At 36.6% G+C, this 17,043-nt stretch overlaps 1 protein-coding gene across 14 annotated transcripts in view; it reads left to right on the forward strand.

The window, feature by feature from the left end:
* LOC118619400 (sec1 family domain-containing protein 1) overlaps positions 1-17,043 on the forward strand; it is a 156,874-nt gene that overhangs the window by 127,178 nt on the left and 12,653 nt on the right. For 11 of the 14 annotated variants that reach the window (XM_036246121.1, XM_036246131.1, XM_036246123.1 and 8 more), the window contains 6 exons: positions 451-513; positions 3,114-3,189; positions 10,739-10,792; positions 13,885-13,937; positions 15,977-16,010; positions 16,796-16,861. In XM_036246121.1, coding sequence (XP_036102014.1) covers positions 451-513; positions 3,114-3,189; positions 10,739-10,792; positions 13,885-13,937; positions 15,977-16,010; positions 16,796-16,861 — 346 coding nt within the window. Of the gene's footprint in view, positions 1-450; positions 514-3,113; positions 3,190-10,738; positions 10,793-13,884; positions 13,938-15,750; positions 15,879-15,976; positions 16,011-16,795; positions 16,862-17,043 lie in introns of those variants that run through there. The other 3 variants (XR_004957263.1, XR_004957266.1, XR_004957274.1) reach the window with 3 other exon arrangements.

A 17,043-nucleotide genomic window follows, 5' to 3' on the forward strand; every position in this document is an offset into this window, starting at 1 on the left:
TCAGTACTAATTGTACTGTATTTCAGTATTATTTTACATGGTTACAAATTTACATGGTTACAGATTTTTATAATCTTGGTTTATATAATTGTTTTGGTGCTGATTATACTGAAATATTGAATTATGTTTAAAAATTATTTCTCTTTCCAAAAAATATCTGCATATTAAAAGCTAAAGTTAGTAGACATTTTATTTTTTTATTGAATTTATTAGGATGACATTGGATAATAAAATTATGCAGGTTTCAGGTGTACAGTTACAGTACATCATCTATATATTGTGTTGTCTGTTTACCACCCCCAGTCAAGTCTCCTTTCATCACCAGTTATCCCCCCTTTACCTTTTTCTACCTCACCTCATCCCCTTTCCTGTCAATAGATATTTTAATACCATGATACTGAATGTTAACTCTAATAATCAGCTTCTTCATATAACTATCTTATTTTTTAGGGCTTTTGCCAAGATGGCCTCAGCTCCTGCCAGCTATGGCAACACTACCACTAAGTCAATGGGGTAAGTACTTTAATAATTCTGATTGGGTACGTTTGGTACTCCCGACCATAATTAGACTTTTATGCCTTAAAAATACACTGACACTTGTAGAATATTTTTATTGTGATAGAGAATAAATATCAACATGCCTTTGGCTTCTATTTAGATAGTTTAAATTTTCACTTTAAAATGTTAATATACCTTACATGTTATGAGCTATTGGCTTTTTTTGCTTTCTTGTTCCTAAAACATTACATGTTTTCATTTCCAGAAGATATATGAAGTTTAAGCTGTTTTTACATCAATGTGGATAACTAACATAGACTTGAAGCTAGGCACTTAAGACGTAGCTTCAAGGTAGACCTGGGCATCCTGCTAAATAATAGTGAGGAAGTCTCAAGGGCTGGGTATGACATCTGACTCCAGAGTATCCTGTAGAGTCTGTTTGATTTTCAAAGGAGCTGAGAAAGGTTATTTTAACTACTCTTTTTCATACAATACTACTTTCAAATTCTTAGCTTATTTTTTATAGAGCAAAAACATGAAGCCCAGAGGAAAATAGGTTTATCCTAGCCCCACCCAGAGCTACCACTTTTTAAAAAATATATTTGTACTGATTTTAGAGAGAGAGGAAAGGGGGGAAGAGAGAGAGAGAAACATTGATGAGAGAGAAACAATGATTACCTGCCTCCTGCATGGCCCCTACTGGGGATCGAACCACAACAAGGGCATGTACCCTGACCAATTGAACCAGTGATTTCTTGGTGCATGGGACTATGCTCAACCAACTGAGCCACACCAGCCAGTGCCTGAGTTACCACTTTTTGTTTGTTTGTTTGTTAATCTTCACTGGAGGATATTTTTTCCATTGATTTTTAGAGAGAGTGGAAGGGAGTGGGGCTGGGGTGGAGAGAGAGAGAGAGAGAAACATCAATTTGAGAGACACATCAACTGGTTGCCTCCTGCCCACACCCTAACTGGGACTGGGGATTGAACCTCCAGATATGTCAGGTATGTGCCCTTGACTGGGAATCGAACCTGTGACCCTTCAGGGCATGGGTCGGTGCTCTAACCACTGAGTAACACTGGCCAGGGCTGAGCTACCCCCTTTTTTTTTTTATCCTCACCCGAGGACATTTTTCTGTTTTTTGTTCAGACAGAGTAGGAGGGAGAGAGAGGAACATAGACATGAAAGGGACACATCAAGTGGCTCCCTCCCGTACGACCCAACCAGGGCTGGGGACAAATTGCAACCGAGGTACAGGTCCTTAGCAGGAACCAAACCCAGGTCTCTCTGGACCTCAGGCCGACGCTCTAACCACTGAGCAAAACCGGCCAGGGCTGAACTACCATTTTTAATGAAGCTATTTTCAAAAACAAAATCATGCCCTGTCCAGTTTGGCTCAGCGGTTAGAGTGTCGGACTGGAGAGACCTGGGTTCGGTTCCCATTAAGGGCATGTACCTCGTTTGCAGTTTGTCCCTGGCCCTGGTTGGGGTTGTGTAAGTGGCAACCACTCGGTGTGTGTCTCTCACATCGATGCCCCCCACACACACTCTATCTGAAGGTAAATGCAAAAATGTCCTTGAGTGAGGATAAAAATAAAGTGGTTCTCCACAAATTATAATTTGCCTAAAAACTATAGCTAAGGCTCGTTATTTACAATAGCTAAGATCTGGAAACAGCCCAAGTGCCTATCAGTAAATGAGTGGATAAAAATGCTGTTGGAGCCTGGCCAGTGTGGCTCAGTGATTGAGCATCGACCCATGCACCAAGAGGTTGTCAGTTCATTTCCCGGGCAGGGCACATGCTCAGATTGTGGGCTGATCCCCAGTGGAGGGCATGCAGGAGGTGGCCAATCGTTCTCTCTCATCGATGTTTCTATCTCTCTCTCTCTTCAATAAAGAAAAAAAAAAATTTTTTTTAACTGCTGTACATTTACACAATGGGATATTATGCAACTGTAAAAAAAGAAGGCTCTCTTACCCTCTGCAACAGCAGGGATGGACCTGGAAATTATTATGCTAAGTGAAAGAAGCCAGTGAGAGAAAGAAAAGTATCACATGATCTCACTTATATGTGGAATCTAATGAACAAAATAAACTGAATCAGAATACGTCCAGAGAGAGACATGGATACCTGGAACAAACTGACAGCTCTTAGAGGGGCGGGGGTTAGGAGGATGGGAAGAGATAAACCAAAAAACATATTTACATATATGCATAGCCTATGGACAAAGACAATAGTGTGATGAATGCCTGTAGGGGGATGGGACTGGGTGATGGGGGACAAAGGGTGGGGAAATGTGGGACATCTGTAATAATGTCAACAATTTTGTAAAAAAACTGTAACTAAGGTTAAGCAATTAAAATGTTTATTTTGAGGGCAGCTCTTCATTTTTACATTTTATTAATAATTATTGACTAGTCAGAGTATTTTATTTCTTTTTTGTTGTGAAATAAAATTGCAGCAGTAATACCAAAATTCTCAAGTCATATCTGTTTAGTGAAAACAAATATGGTAGATATAGAAGGTATCAGCATGTAATTAGGCAAATATTTTATCTATAACATATTGGAGAGCTAACTGATGCTTATTGTGATCCTCTTCTTTTGCCCCTAGTCTCTTATCACGAGTCATGAATACTGGATCACAGTTTGTGATGGAAGGAGTGAAGAACCTGGTATTGAAACAGCAAGTAAGTACACTTGTTAGAAAACATACTGGTAATTTTTTTTTTTAATCCTTACCCGAGGATATTTTTACATTTATCCTCAGACAGAGTGGGAGGGAGAGAGAGAAAAAAACATTAATGTAAGAGAGACAAATCAATTGGTTGCCACTTGCAAGACCCCAACCGGGACCAGGGACTAACCACAACCGAGGCATGTGCCCTTAGCCAGAATCAAACCCGGAACTCTTTGGTCCGCAGGCCGACGCTCTAACTGCAGAGCCACACAGGCCGGGGCCATACTGGTAATTTTTAAACAGAAGTTGACATGTTGATTCCTCAGCTAAAGCAACTTCAAGATATAATCAAGTTATAACTACTAGGAATAAAATGAAATCAAGTGTCTTTCTTTGGTATACTTAAGAATTTTTACATGTGTTTTTCAAAGCTCTGTCATTGCATTTTTCTTTTAATTTGCTCTCAGGCTTTACTGACTTTTTTCTTTCTTTCTTTGACTAGTGTCAGGTTTGTGAAAGTACCTTGATTGAAAAAAAATGAACAGCCCTGGCCGGTTTGGCTCAGCGGTTAGAGCGTCGGCCTGCGGTCCTGAGAGACCCGGGTTCGGTTCCCGCTAAGGGCACGTACCTCGGTTGCAGTTTGTCCCCGGCCCTGGTCGGTCGTGTGGGTGGCAGCCACTCGATGTGTCCCCTTTCACGTCGATGTTTCTCTCTCTCTCTCCCTTCCTCTCTCTCCCTCCCACTCTATCTGTACAAAAATTGCAAAAATGTCCTCGGGTGAGGATTAAAAAAAAGAAAAAAAATGAACAAAACCTATTTAGGATAACTGCTACATAATGCATATTATTTAAGTTTTAATGTATTAAGAGAATAGACTAATGAACGTAATAGTCTAAAGGCCTGTGTAAATTAGAATCATTTATGTTTTAGGGTAATAAAACTATAATTTGATTTTGTACATCCTTTTGGAATAACTGTTTTATACATAGACCTTTTTTTTTTTTTTAATTTTTTTTTATCCTCACCCGAGGACATTTTTCATTTTTTTGTTCAGTTAGAGTGGGAGGGAGAGAGAGGAAGAGAGAGAGAGAGAGAGAGAAACATAGACGTGAAAGAGACACATTGAGTGGCTGCCACCTGCTCGACCAACCAGGGCCAGGGACAAACTGCAACTGAGGTACATGCCCTTAGCGGGAACCGAACCCGAGTCTCTCTGGACCGCAGGCTGACGCTCTAACCGCTGAGCCAAACCAGCCAGGGCCATAGAACACTTTTAAATGATTTTTGTATTTGTATTTTGTTCTGTTATTCTAATATATAGATAGATGTTCTGCTTCAGAGAGTCATTAATTAATTTGGTTCTTTTCAAACAGAATTTGTTTTTTACTTTCTATTATGGAAATTTTCAGATATACATTAGTATAGCAGACTCTCCTGAACCATTTGCCAAGCTTTAGCTCAGGATTCTTTCTTTCATTCTTGTTTATCTTTCCTACCTAAATATTTTTAAATTTTATTTAATTTTACTGGGATATTTTAAAGCAAATCTGAGACATAATATTCACACATAAATATTATATGTGTCTCATTATAATGAGAAGACTTTTAAAGGCCAAATTAAGAAAAGAGATGGAGTTAATTATTGGTTACTCATCTGTGAATATTGTTTGCTTACTTGTTTTCAGAAGAAATTAGATTCTTTCTCTGAATTCCTGACACTTCTGTGGTTTTTACAGTGTTTACATGTGATATTTAGTGTTGACAGTATTCATTATTGTTTTGCTTTTTTAACCAGTTTTATTGAGATATAATTGACATACAATGTTTTACTTCTTGATGAGTTCCTTGAGAGCAAGGAATTTTTTCCCCCGTCTTTGAATTTGACATAGTGCTTTGTATACATAGGTATTTAATTATTTGAATAAGTGAAAACATTTTATTGTAAAAACCATGTAGTATTGCTAAAGAACAGTGAAAAATTCTAATTTGCTTTATTTAATTACATGGCTGATAACTTTTCAAACTTTCTTCCAGATACATTCCAGACTACATTATTTCCTAAATATTTGGGAATATTTTTAGTTTCCTCCCTCTTAGGAATTATTTTCAGTCTCTCCCATTCTACCTCTCTCCAGTTAGGTGCTACTCCTAAGTACTCACTGTACTGCTTTTACTGTTTCACACAACTTCCTTGAGTCCGTTTATCTTCACTCTCTTGGACTACAAAAAGTGAAAAGGTACAAAAATAGGAAGTTTGGTACATTGGAGACCGCACTGTACTGTACTTTACAGTTTAACCTAATACCTCTGAAAAATACTGCTCATGACACTTATTAAAGAACAGTAAGGCAGACTTTATTCCGGGGGCCCATCGCAAAAGGTACTGGGACCACTTCATGGAGGCTGCAGTTGGAGGGAGAGATGGGCTTCACTGCAAATACATCAAGTTAACATGAGAATTTATTGCAAAGAAGCAGGGAAGAGTCAGTGGATGGAAAATTACTAAAAGTAAATATCAGAGATAGAGGGGGATTCTGGCTTAACCAACTTAACAGGATTCTTGCTGAACACAGGCCAGTGTGACCGGATATCTCGTGGGAGATGGTGAGGATGAGTAACCTGATCAGATGTCAAGGGGAATCAGATATTGAGGATGGGGGTTCTGGCTAAACTGACTTAGCAGGATTCTTCCTAAAGTTGGAAAACGCAAGACAATCACAGAATTTCAGAAGTTGAGGCCCAGTTGAAACAACTCAGAAGAGGATGAGTAGAGTTTTCATCTACTATGGGCAGAGGATTTCGTTCCATGAGACAAGAGGGAACCACCAATTTCTAAGATAATAAATGGCTGCCTTTTGCTAGATAGACTTGTATAACATCATGTAGTTAACTTTTTTTTTGAGGAAAATTACATATTTTTCTTAACATGTCACTTTTATTTTTTATTTTTATTTTTTTTAATTTTATTTTTGTTACAGATGTTTCTCTTTTTCTACCCCATTGACACCCTCTTCCCCATCCCTCCCACTCCATCCCCGACTTTGTTGTCCATGTCCATTGGTTTTGTGTACATGCATATAACTTCTGTGGTTTATCTCTTCCCTCTCCCACCACCCCTTCTTCTGAGGGTTGTCAGTCTGTACCCTGCTTCCACATCTCTGGGTCTACCCTATTCCTCAGACTGTTATGTTCATTATATTCCACAAATAAATGAGATCATGTGGGATTTGTCATTTTCTTCTTAGCTTGTTTCGCTTAGGATAATACTTTCCAGGTCCCTCCATGTGGTCTCAAAGGATGAGAGATCTTTCTTTCTTACTGCTGCATAGTACTTCATTGTGTATATGTACCACAGCTTTTTTATCCATTCGTCCACTGATGGACAGTTGGGCTGTTTCCAGATCTTAGCTATTGTAAATAGTGCTGCTATGAACATGGAGGTACATATATTCTTTCTGATTGGTTTTTCAGGCTTCTTAGGGTATATTCCTAGAAGTGGGATCACTGGGTCAAATGGCAGTTCAAATTTTAACTTTTGAGATATCACCATATTGTTTTCCATAGTGGCTGCACCAGTCTGCATTCCCACCAGCAGTATACTAGAGTCCCCTTTTCTCCACACCCTGTGATGATTTGTTGATGGTGGCCATTCTGACAGGTGTGAGGTGATACCTCATTGTTGTTTTAATTTGCATCTCTCTGATGATTAGTGATGTTGAGCATTTCTTCATATGTCTCTTAGCCATTTGTATGTCCTGTTTGGAGAGGTGTCTATTCCGCTCCTCTGCCCATCTTTTAATTGGGTTCTTTGTCTTCCTTTGTTGAGTTGTATAAGCACTCTATATATTTTGGAAATTAATCCCTTATCTGATGTATCATTGGCAATGAATGCTCTCCCATACAGTGGGTTGCCTTTCTGTTTTGATGTTGGTTTCTTTTGCTGTCTGCCACCCCAGGGGAGGGCTCACCAAAGGATCAAAGGCCTCTGATAGCACGTTTGCCCTGGAGAAAGCCCCCTCTCCAGACCTCCGTCCAGTGCCAAACAGCTCAGTTCCTCCCTGTATGTCTCTGGCGCCCCTTGAGCTGCCTCCCTTCCAAGCTTAGAGGGAGAGAGTCCGACAAGTCCATGTGCGGGCCCTTTAAGGAGCTGCCTGGGGCTCCAGCTGCTTCAGCCTCCCTGAGCCTCAGTTCCCGCTGCTTTTTCCAGCCAGAAGTTATGGGGATTCTCTTCCTGGCACTGGAACCCTGAGCAGGGCACCTGGTGTGGGACGGGGACCCCTCAGTCCTCAGGGAGGACCTTCCCAGCCGAGTTGTCCTCCTGATTTTTATCCGCCACACGTGGGTGTGGGACCAGCTGTTGCGCCTCCGCCCCTCCTCCCAGTCTGGATGTGGCTGCTGCTTTAGTTCTGTAGTCGTAGGACTTCCATTGAGCCTGATTTCAGGCGGTTTTGAGTGATGGTTGTTCTGTAGTTTAGTTGTAACTCTGATGTGGTTGTGAGAGGACGCGATACCGCGTTTACCTACGCCACCATCTTGACCGGAAGTCCCCTCATCTTACTCTTTACGGCTAATACAGTCTTCAAGATAAGCAATCTCTTCAAGGAGGTCCACATACTACTTTTCATTCTCCAGGGCTTTGATAAGCAGGACAGCAGCATCTCTTGTCCCAACCTCACTGCTGGCTTCAGCATCAGAGGATCATTCCAAGCTCAAGGCTGCAAGGGGAGAGAGAGAAACAGCCACCACAGATCAGATGGGTATACAGGGCAACAAGTGACTAATTCTAGAACTAGAGGAGGGAAGTAATTTTTACCTGTTTTGGGTATAGAGCTGTATTGTTTTTCTTAGATGTCTGTTTTTCAATTAATGTGAATATCTTATTTCAAATTTGTTTTTAAGCAATTACACCATCAGAAGTAAAATTAACATTTTTATTTAAACTTTTATAGGGACCAAAATCACAAAACATGACTATGGTATAAAGCCAGAAAGTGTTTTTAGAAATAGATTCCTCACTGTTTTTTTCCTCCGGGTAAAATTTTTAGTTTATTTATTTGAAATTTGAACATTTTAGAAGTAGTGGTCTTTAATCTAGGATAGTCATTGTGTATGGGAAGTTCTCTGAAATCTATATTTATAGAGGCTTTCTATTAATAAAAATTTAGTTATTAACCTATACAATATATATTTTACTTTATTTCTAAAATAGCAGTTTCCAAAAACAGTGAAAAATATGCTTGGCAATTTTAAAAACAATGTGTTTCTATTAGATTAAATTTCAATTATACCTCTTACATTGAGGTACACAAATGTTTTATGTTTCTAAAGACGAGTAAGTTAAGTGAAGAAAATTATGTGGTTTTGTTCTGTTTTATCTGTTGGTGTGTTAGCTGCCACAGTTCAGTTTTTCGATCAATAAAAGTTTATTAATCTTGTACAGAAATTATTGTTAGTATAAAACTGATTTTAAAATGATCAATTTATTTCAACCCTTCATTTAGGCAAAGAATAACAACTAGGTAGAGCAATACTTGGTGAAAGAGAGGTCTCAGCAGTTGTCTTCTGAAATACTCTTTCGTAAGCCTGTAAAGCCATTCTGTACTTCCTTCACCGTTCTCTGCACTTGGAGTCCCGGCACTGGGACCCTGTGGGAGGACTGTGTGGTGCAGCCCTGACACATTACCTGTTATGTGATCTGGTTGTAAAGACCAGACAGAAGTACAAAGAATTGTCTATGGGCTCATGAACTTTTGAACTATTCTGCTAGAAAGAAATTTTTCTTAGATTATTTAATGACTATTCACTGGCAGACTTGTTTTTGGATATATAAAGCAGAGCTATAAAATAAAAAGCAAAGTTTAATTGTGTCTTTTAGAAAAATCTCATTTTTATATTAAATGAAGATTTATCATGAGACATTGGTATAAATATTCAGATTTTCCGTTATTTTCACTAGTATAGTAAAAGTATTATGATTCTTATGGCTTTGTTATTACAAAATCTTTTCAGAATTTTTCTCCATTGCACAGATCAAATAGTACAGTTCAGGGAACTAAAGAGAGTTATACTTAAATAAAGAAATGTTTATAAAACTAATTATAGTAAAATCTTAATGTTCCCTTGATCCAAATTTTTTAAAAATTATTTCTCCCTCTTATGTTGTAAAGCATTGTCTTCTGTTAGTATTGCTTGGAACAAATTTATAACTGTAGTTTTTTTTTTTTGAAGAAGGCATTTTTATAGATTTAAATCTGCACCAGTATTCCTTAGAGAATGTCTTACATGAACATGTTTCATTTTATTTGAAACAAAACTTAAAAGGTAAAATTTTATGCTACCTTTTTTAGAAATTCTAAATAATAGAGTTCAGGAAGCACATTTAGTCAGCTTAAGCATTTGGTGCTGTGTTTATAGTAAAAAGTTCCTGGCCAACACAAATATCAGAGAATAATGAAATAGCTTTAATTTTAAAAGGCTTTTACTTGCCAATCCAGAGAAAATAAAAGGGAAAAAAATGCATATTTTCTGTTTGCACAAAGCAGTATTTTCCTTAGTGATGGTCCGTTTTAGTAACAAAAAAATGTTTTATTGCCTAAGGAAAGTAAAACGCCTTATAAAATAGTAGTGTGCTATCTACAGTTATTTAAACAATCAGATTTAATGTTGCCTTTGTTGTATGAAGTCTCTAAGATTCAAAACTTTTTCCAGAACATCCTGTATAGTTCACAAAGGAAATATCAGTTCAAAGTGGGCAGAATACCATCCCAGTAGGAATGCACTTTGAATAGGCATAATAGTCACGTAGTAAATTTTCTGTATTCGATGTGTTATTTTCAAAATAATCATAAAAATCATCAGACTGAAATGTAACAATAGTTGTTTCTTATCCCAAGGCGTGTAAGCATGTCAAAAGGCAATATTCTGCCAACACCAGTGTTACACATTTCATGTTCAAGGTAGAAGTTGTTCTGTAAAAAGACATTGCAGAATGTCATTAAAAATTTGGAATTTATCCCAGGCAAAATAAAAATGATCAGTAGAGTTTGTATATATTCATTTCCCCATTTTTTTAAGAGCACAAGTATATTTTGGCTTAGAAGAATATACAGTAGAAATGAAAGAACTCTGTTAGGTCATTTAATCTCATACATTTTCACAAAATTTAAGTTATTCTGTTTTTAAAGAAACTTACAATTTACAAAAAAGGAAATGAAAAAAAAATAACAGTGGGAATCTTATGTGATCAAAACAAAAGCTTGCAATTGCTATTATTAAAAGCAGACATTTAACAAACAAAAAGCCCATACATGTATTTGTACTAAATCCTTGATACACCTACACATTAAAAGGACCTTTTGATTTACAATTATGTTTTTCTGTGGAAACTTTAGTAGCGTCAAGTTGTATTTATGTCTATGAAACCATTCACAGAATACTTAATCTTAGAATGTGTTTAATTGGAAGGTAAGCATACTTAACTGTAGAATGATTAAGTTATTTTGATATTAGAGAAGAACTTTGATTTGTTATTCTCATGAATATACTAATCTCTTCCACAGAATCTGCCTGTGACCCGTATTTTAGACAATCTCATGGAGATGAAGTCAAACCCTGTGAGTACCATATAACATTATAGTTATAAAATTTTTAAACATAACAAACTGACTATATGAAGGCAGTAAAATCTGAATTCATTGTGATCTTAATTACAACAGACTTCCTAAGAGAAAGAAAGGAGTCAGTGTTCTTCTTTAGCCATTATCACAGATAATGGGAATTGGTTTCTCAGCTACTAAAACCATTATGGTCAACTCTCATCCAAATTAAATGTAAAATATATCCTAAGGAGCAAGTTTCTGTAAATGAAAATGACTAGTAAGCATCAGCTGGTATAATATAAAAAGTACCAAACCAATTTAATTTTCTGAAAATTAAATTAAGAGAGGAATGCACAGTGAATTTTATTTTTTAATCTTCACCAAAAGATATTTTTCCATTTATCTTCAGATAGAGTGGGAGGGGGGCAGAGAGAGAGAGAGAAAGACATCACTGGTTGCCTCTTGCACGACCCCAACCAGGGCCGGGGACTGAACTGCAACTGAGGCACGTGCCCTTGACCAAAATCGAACTCGCGACTCTGGTCTGAAGGCTGATGCTCTAACCGCTGAGCCATACTGGCCAGGGCCATAGTGAAATTTTTAAGTGCATGTGTTCAGGTGGTACTAAATTATTTGGGGCTGAAAAGTAAATCGAGAGAGAGAAATTGTTGGGTGAATAGACAAATGAGTGGATATTGTTCACATTTACTTAAAGAATAGGTTTCTAAGCTATCTGTTTACAGTTCAAGAAAGGAATGTAAAAATTACAACAGTCTGTTTCATCAAACAGCCTAGCTTGTTCAGCAGCTAGAGAGGGGTTATCATCACAAGAGTCTGGAATTGAGAAAGGCAGAATGATCCTATTCCTAACAATACCCTAGTTTGGGTTGATCTGCATCATTATAGACTTGGCAGTGAGGCTTAAGATCCCAGGCTGAGAGAGTGAGAACAGAATTTTCAGACTAATGTGTAATTTTTTGTAATTATTAAAACATTATAATAATCTTAAAGGAAATTAACAACCAAAAAATTTAAATCTGCTCATGTGAAAACAAAGATACAGTGTAATAAAACATTCCCCAAAGGGGCAATTACAATTATGAAAGGAGTAAGAGCATTATCTAGATTAGTAAGCTAAAAGGAATTAAGTTTTTCCATCTGGGAATCCATACAGAGAAAATGGTATACAATATGGTAAGAATAGACTTTATTACTACATCCTAGAATATTTGAAGAAGGAGCTCTTTTGAAAAATCTGCAAGTATACATTTATAACTAATTATCTTAGAGAATATGACTTCATTATAGGTAGTAAATATCTGGAAGATATTCCAAACAATAATAAAAAATAAAAGTATAAATAAATGCAAAATTTTAGACAGATGCCAAATCTACAAGGAGTCAAGGTGGTGTATTTTATTACTATCCCTAACCTTGAAGTTGAGATGATGAGTAACACAGTGATAATGGTAATAGTTTATAAGGATTAAATGAGATAATATGTAAAAATGTTTTGAATGGTTCTGATCCCTCTCCTGTTGCACATAGATAAGTTGATTTAGATGCACTAAAGAGATTAGCAAAGTGCTAAATTAGACCTAGCTAGTCATCTTGAATCTATCTAATTTCAAAGGCTTTAAAATGCTATAAGCTAATTCTAGGTGCATTCTTAACACATTTGTTAATTAAGTGTTCTCTTTTTATTTGTCTTGATTGAATGAATTGAAAGAAAGAGATTAAAGTTGTGTCAGATAGGTTCTTTTATTTTTTCATTGTTGAAAATATTATAGATCTCCCCCCCCTTTTCCCCCCATTGATCCCCTCCTCCCCGTTCCCACCCCCTTCTGCTTTCTCCAAACTATTTTCTGTGTCCATTGGTTGATCTCTTTCCAACCCCACCCCCATTCCTCTGAGGTTTATCAGTCTGTTCCCTACTTCATGTCTCTGGATCTGTTTTGATTGACAGATTATTTTGTTCATGATATTTCATAAATAAATGAGATCATGTGGTACTTAATAGGTTTTATCTTGCCTTGTAAATATAACTGGTAGTGGTTTCCTCGAGCAAAGTATTAATGGATTCGGACACTGTATTTGGGTTCACTGAGAATTCTGTGATTGATTAGCACTGTTCACTTAGTACGAGACCTGATTGTATCAACAAATGCGTAGCTTATCATGGATCAGGTTTGGGTAGAGCCATCCACACTCCAGAAAAGGTGTTCCTTTGACTGACTGGGCCATGGGAGGAGAGGGAGGCAGAGATCAGGAAGTGATTATATCATAAGCAGTAAAGCAGTGCTTTCCAAATCCGTTGATATCGAGAAACTAGTTCTCAATTTAGAGGAGGTCCACAACCTCTTATCCACCACGCCTGAAATCCACAATGATTTCATAGAACTCATTTGGTGGCAAACCTAACCTTAATTCAAGTTGAGGCTTTTTATAGTTTTTATTTATCCTAATTTATGTTAATATTTATATATTTAGTTGCAGAAATATTAATGTGTTAGATGATGGGGTGCTGCCCACTGGGACTGTAACATGTACAGCTTATGCACGGTATTATCTATCTAAAATTTTAATTCGAAATTCCAAAATATGTGTAACTCCAAATGTTTTAAGTAAGAGAGATTGTGAACCTGTATTAGGTGTTCTGTACCTTCAATAAAATCGTGAACATATAAAGATAATATAATAAAATTCCAAAAACAAAAATACATAGCTTATAAAAATGATATATTTTCAAGAAGCAATATAGCATAGTGGTTAAGAGCATGGGCATTAAAACTAGACTACCTGGGCTCAAATCCTGGAGTTAACATAATTGCTAATCATGTGACATTAGCAAAGTTATGTGCGCTCTATTCTCCAGTTTACCCAACTGAAATATAGGGCTAATAACTACTACTTCATAGATAATATCAGGATTAAGTAATATCAAAAGCATTAGAATAATACTTAGCACATAAGTAAGTACTTGGTAAATGGTGGTGGTAGGTTACACATTCTACCATATTAATAGATTCATTAAAATAAATTAAGTCAAACTTACTTTTCTGAAGAGAAATTCCATAGTCATGATGAAATTCTATTTTTTTTAACAGGAAACTGATGACTTTAGATATTTTGATCCCAAAATGCTACGGGGCAATGACAGGTAAGCAGCTCTTGTGTATTTGTTGTAGGTTTTCCCACCCCTGCCAAGGATGGAAATAACGTAATTATTTTTGTTATAAATTAATAACTGCTTAATATTAAAATTGCAAACTGGTAAGTAAACAGTAGGTATAATCTCATTACCCGAAGATGATCAATGGTAATTACACTTAAAAGGCTTTGGTGCTTTTCCTTCCAAGATATACACACATAAAAAGATGTTTTGTTTTTAGTGAAGTGATGTCGGTATTACAGCTGTGGGTGAAAGAGGGAACTTGGATAATATGTGTTTTTAAATAAATATTCTTACTGGAAAAATGAAAAAATTTGGCTTTATGTTAGATACCAGTTGTTTTGGGGTTTTTTTATTGAACTGGTCCATATAATCTAAGTCTCTATGGATTGCTGTAAATACTTTTTTGTGGCAATGAAACATTCTACAGATAAGTCTACATTTTATGACAAAAATGGTGTGGTAAGGTATTTGTTTACTTTATTATGGATATTATTTTTCAAGATTTAATTCATGCTGGTATGAAAAATAGCCTACGAGATTCAGAGAAAGAATAGGTGGATTTAGGAGGGAGAGAAACCGTGGAATCATTGTCTTGAGCACGAGAACTTGGGTGAATCTGTTTTCTTGCTTATACCTTATGTTTGGGATCTTTAGAACTTTGTCTTTGCTTTACCCCAAGCCTTCACATCTTTGTAGGTAGTCAGGGTAGATAGTTGATTATTTGATTGTTTTGGTAATTTAAAAAGTTATTCTCATTTCTGAAGTTATCACAAATACTACCAGTTGCAGAAGAGGCTGCTGACAGGAATGTTTTTGCAGAGAATAAATTATAGAAGAGAGGGAATGAAGAGTGGAACGAGTGGGCCTGGGCTGCTTCTGGGGGTGATGGTTTTACACCTCTCCCTATCTTGATATTCTCCAGATTACATTTTTTTCCTTCCCTGTGTTTATATATGCTAACAAGTAAATATATTTTTCTTCTTAGAAACTTACTGAGAAACTCTTATCATATACACAGACAAGTCAGATGAAACTGAGGAGGAATATTGGCATTGATGAGACAGGAGCTTGGGCTTTCACTTTTAATAAATTCATCCTTCTCTGGGCAGTCTCATCACAATTAGATCTCAGTTACGAGTAACTAGTAATGCTGTGCTGTCAGGTCTCACCTTTTCATTCCGTGTCTGCTCTTAGAGAAACGTAAAACACTTCAGAAGGAAGTGAAATGTTGATGAGGTTCCAATCAGGTGGGCTTCTGGTCCTTTCTGTGGACTATTCAGCTGGGCCATAGAAATGAGGAAAAGATGAGAGCTGTGGAATCAGCCTCTGAAGAACTGAGAGAAGTTATAATAGGTCTCTTCTCTTAGCTGGGATTTTCAAAAATTGCTTCTGAGGAAAAACTAAATTGTCTTTGTGCAGCCTAGCTTAGCACTCAGAACAAATCTAGCTCACAAAAGCTTTTAAAAGTGTCTTTATTGAAAGACTTCTTGGACACCAAGGAAGTATTTTTAAAATATGTTTAAAAACATAAATATGTAATTTATTTGTAACATAAGCTACAGCAAAATGCAGATCCCTCTTCCCTTCCCCAAATTGTTGTCATCCTTCCCATACATGTGTTTACGTCGTTTTTCCACAAATGTAGATATCTACACTGTAATATTATGTTGAGTATGGTAAAAAATTTTACATAATTTACCACTAAAATATATACTTTATCAACTCACCTTATGCCCAGATTTCCACTCCTTATAGGAGCTGCTGCTCAGCCGTCCCTTTTCCCGCTGTCTTCTCTTAGGATTTTATTTTAGAGTCAACAGGTTGAGACATGTACCTCTTCTGCATGCTTCCTCTGCATCTCAATTCATTACCTGGCTACACAAAACTAAAGGACCCACCCTCCAAGAAGGTGAAGGAGGAAGAATTGTAAATATCTATACTAATTGTGTGTGTTTCCCATGCCTATTTTTATCCATCAGAAAAGCCTTGGGTGAAATTTTCAGTTTGGTTTTTCTTTGTTACAGCTCAGTTCCAAGGAACAAAAATCCATTCCAAGAGGTAAGTTCCATGTAAAAGTAATCTGCCCCTGAAAAGGAAAGATTGAAAAGGTGACCAAGCAGTCAAGAATATCTTTGTCCTAAACGTGGTTTGGTCTGACGACTGTTTGGCAGTCTTGATAAATCCAGTTCTGTGCACCCAAGATTCTTTTTTTAAAAATTCTTAGTAACTATATTTTTCTGATTTATAAAGCTGCTTTTACACTGAGAATCATTTAAATTTAAAATAGCTGACAGAATTAAGTAATTCTCAGAAAAAAGTTTTTAGGAAAGTTTTGTGAAGATATGACTGTTTGCATTTGAAATGTAAAGAACATATGGGGTTGGGAAAAAGTAGGTTTACAGTTGTGAATATGCAAAACAGTTTATTCTTGTATTACTTTCCATACAGACAACTGTTTGTAAACCTACTTTTGCCCCATCCTGTCTATTGGAAATTACATAGATGCTACATTTTTGTTTTTTCTATCTATAATAAATAATCTCAAATTCAAAAATGCCATTGGAGAAAGCCCTCTGGATTTATTTGCTATTACTTCTGTGAAGAGTGAGGTTTATTTTCCTCTAAATTGTTTCTGAAAAACCTCTACCTCATTTACTACTCAGTAGACATTTAGAAACAAATTTCTTTATAATTGAAGTAACATCAGACATGTAGGATATGACCTTTGCTAGCTAGTATTTTGTTTACCTAAGATATGGAATATGTTCCTGCTAGAAAACCAAGAGGTTTGAAAGTTAAAATACTGTTTTAACTTAACCTATTTTGTTTGTTTGCATTTTCAGGCAATTGTTTTTGTGGTGGGAGGAGGCAACTACATTGAATATCAAAATCTTGTGGACTACATAAAGGTACATGTTGGCCTTTTCATTCTTCTATCATTTGATGTTTCAGAGTTGTCTGTCCTTAGAATAATACTAGCATTCTCTAGGGGGCTCTCCTGATTCTTACATAACCCCTTTTCTAGAGGTAGTTTAAAATCCTGCACTCAGGGGTAAATGCCCATATGTTCATTGTCTTTTTATTCCTATCA

This window comes from Molossus molossus, unplaced genomic scaffold, assembly GCF_014108415.1.
Source record: "Molossus molossus isolate mMolMol1 unplaced genomic scaffold, mMolMol1.p scaffold_m16_p_1, whole genome shotgun sequence".
In the NCBI taxonomy this organism is placed as follows: Eukaryota; Metazoa; Chordata; class Mammalia; order Chiroptera; family Molossidae; genus Molossus; species Molossus molossus.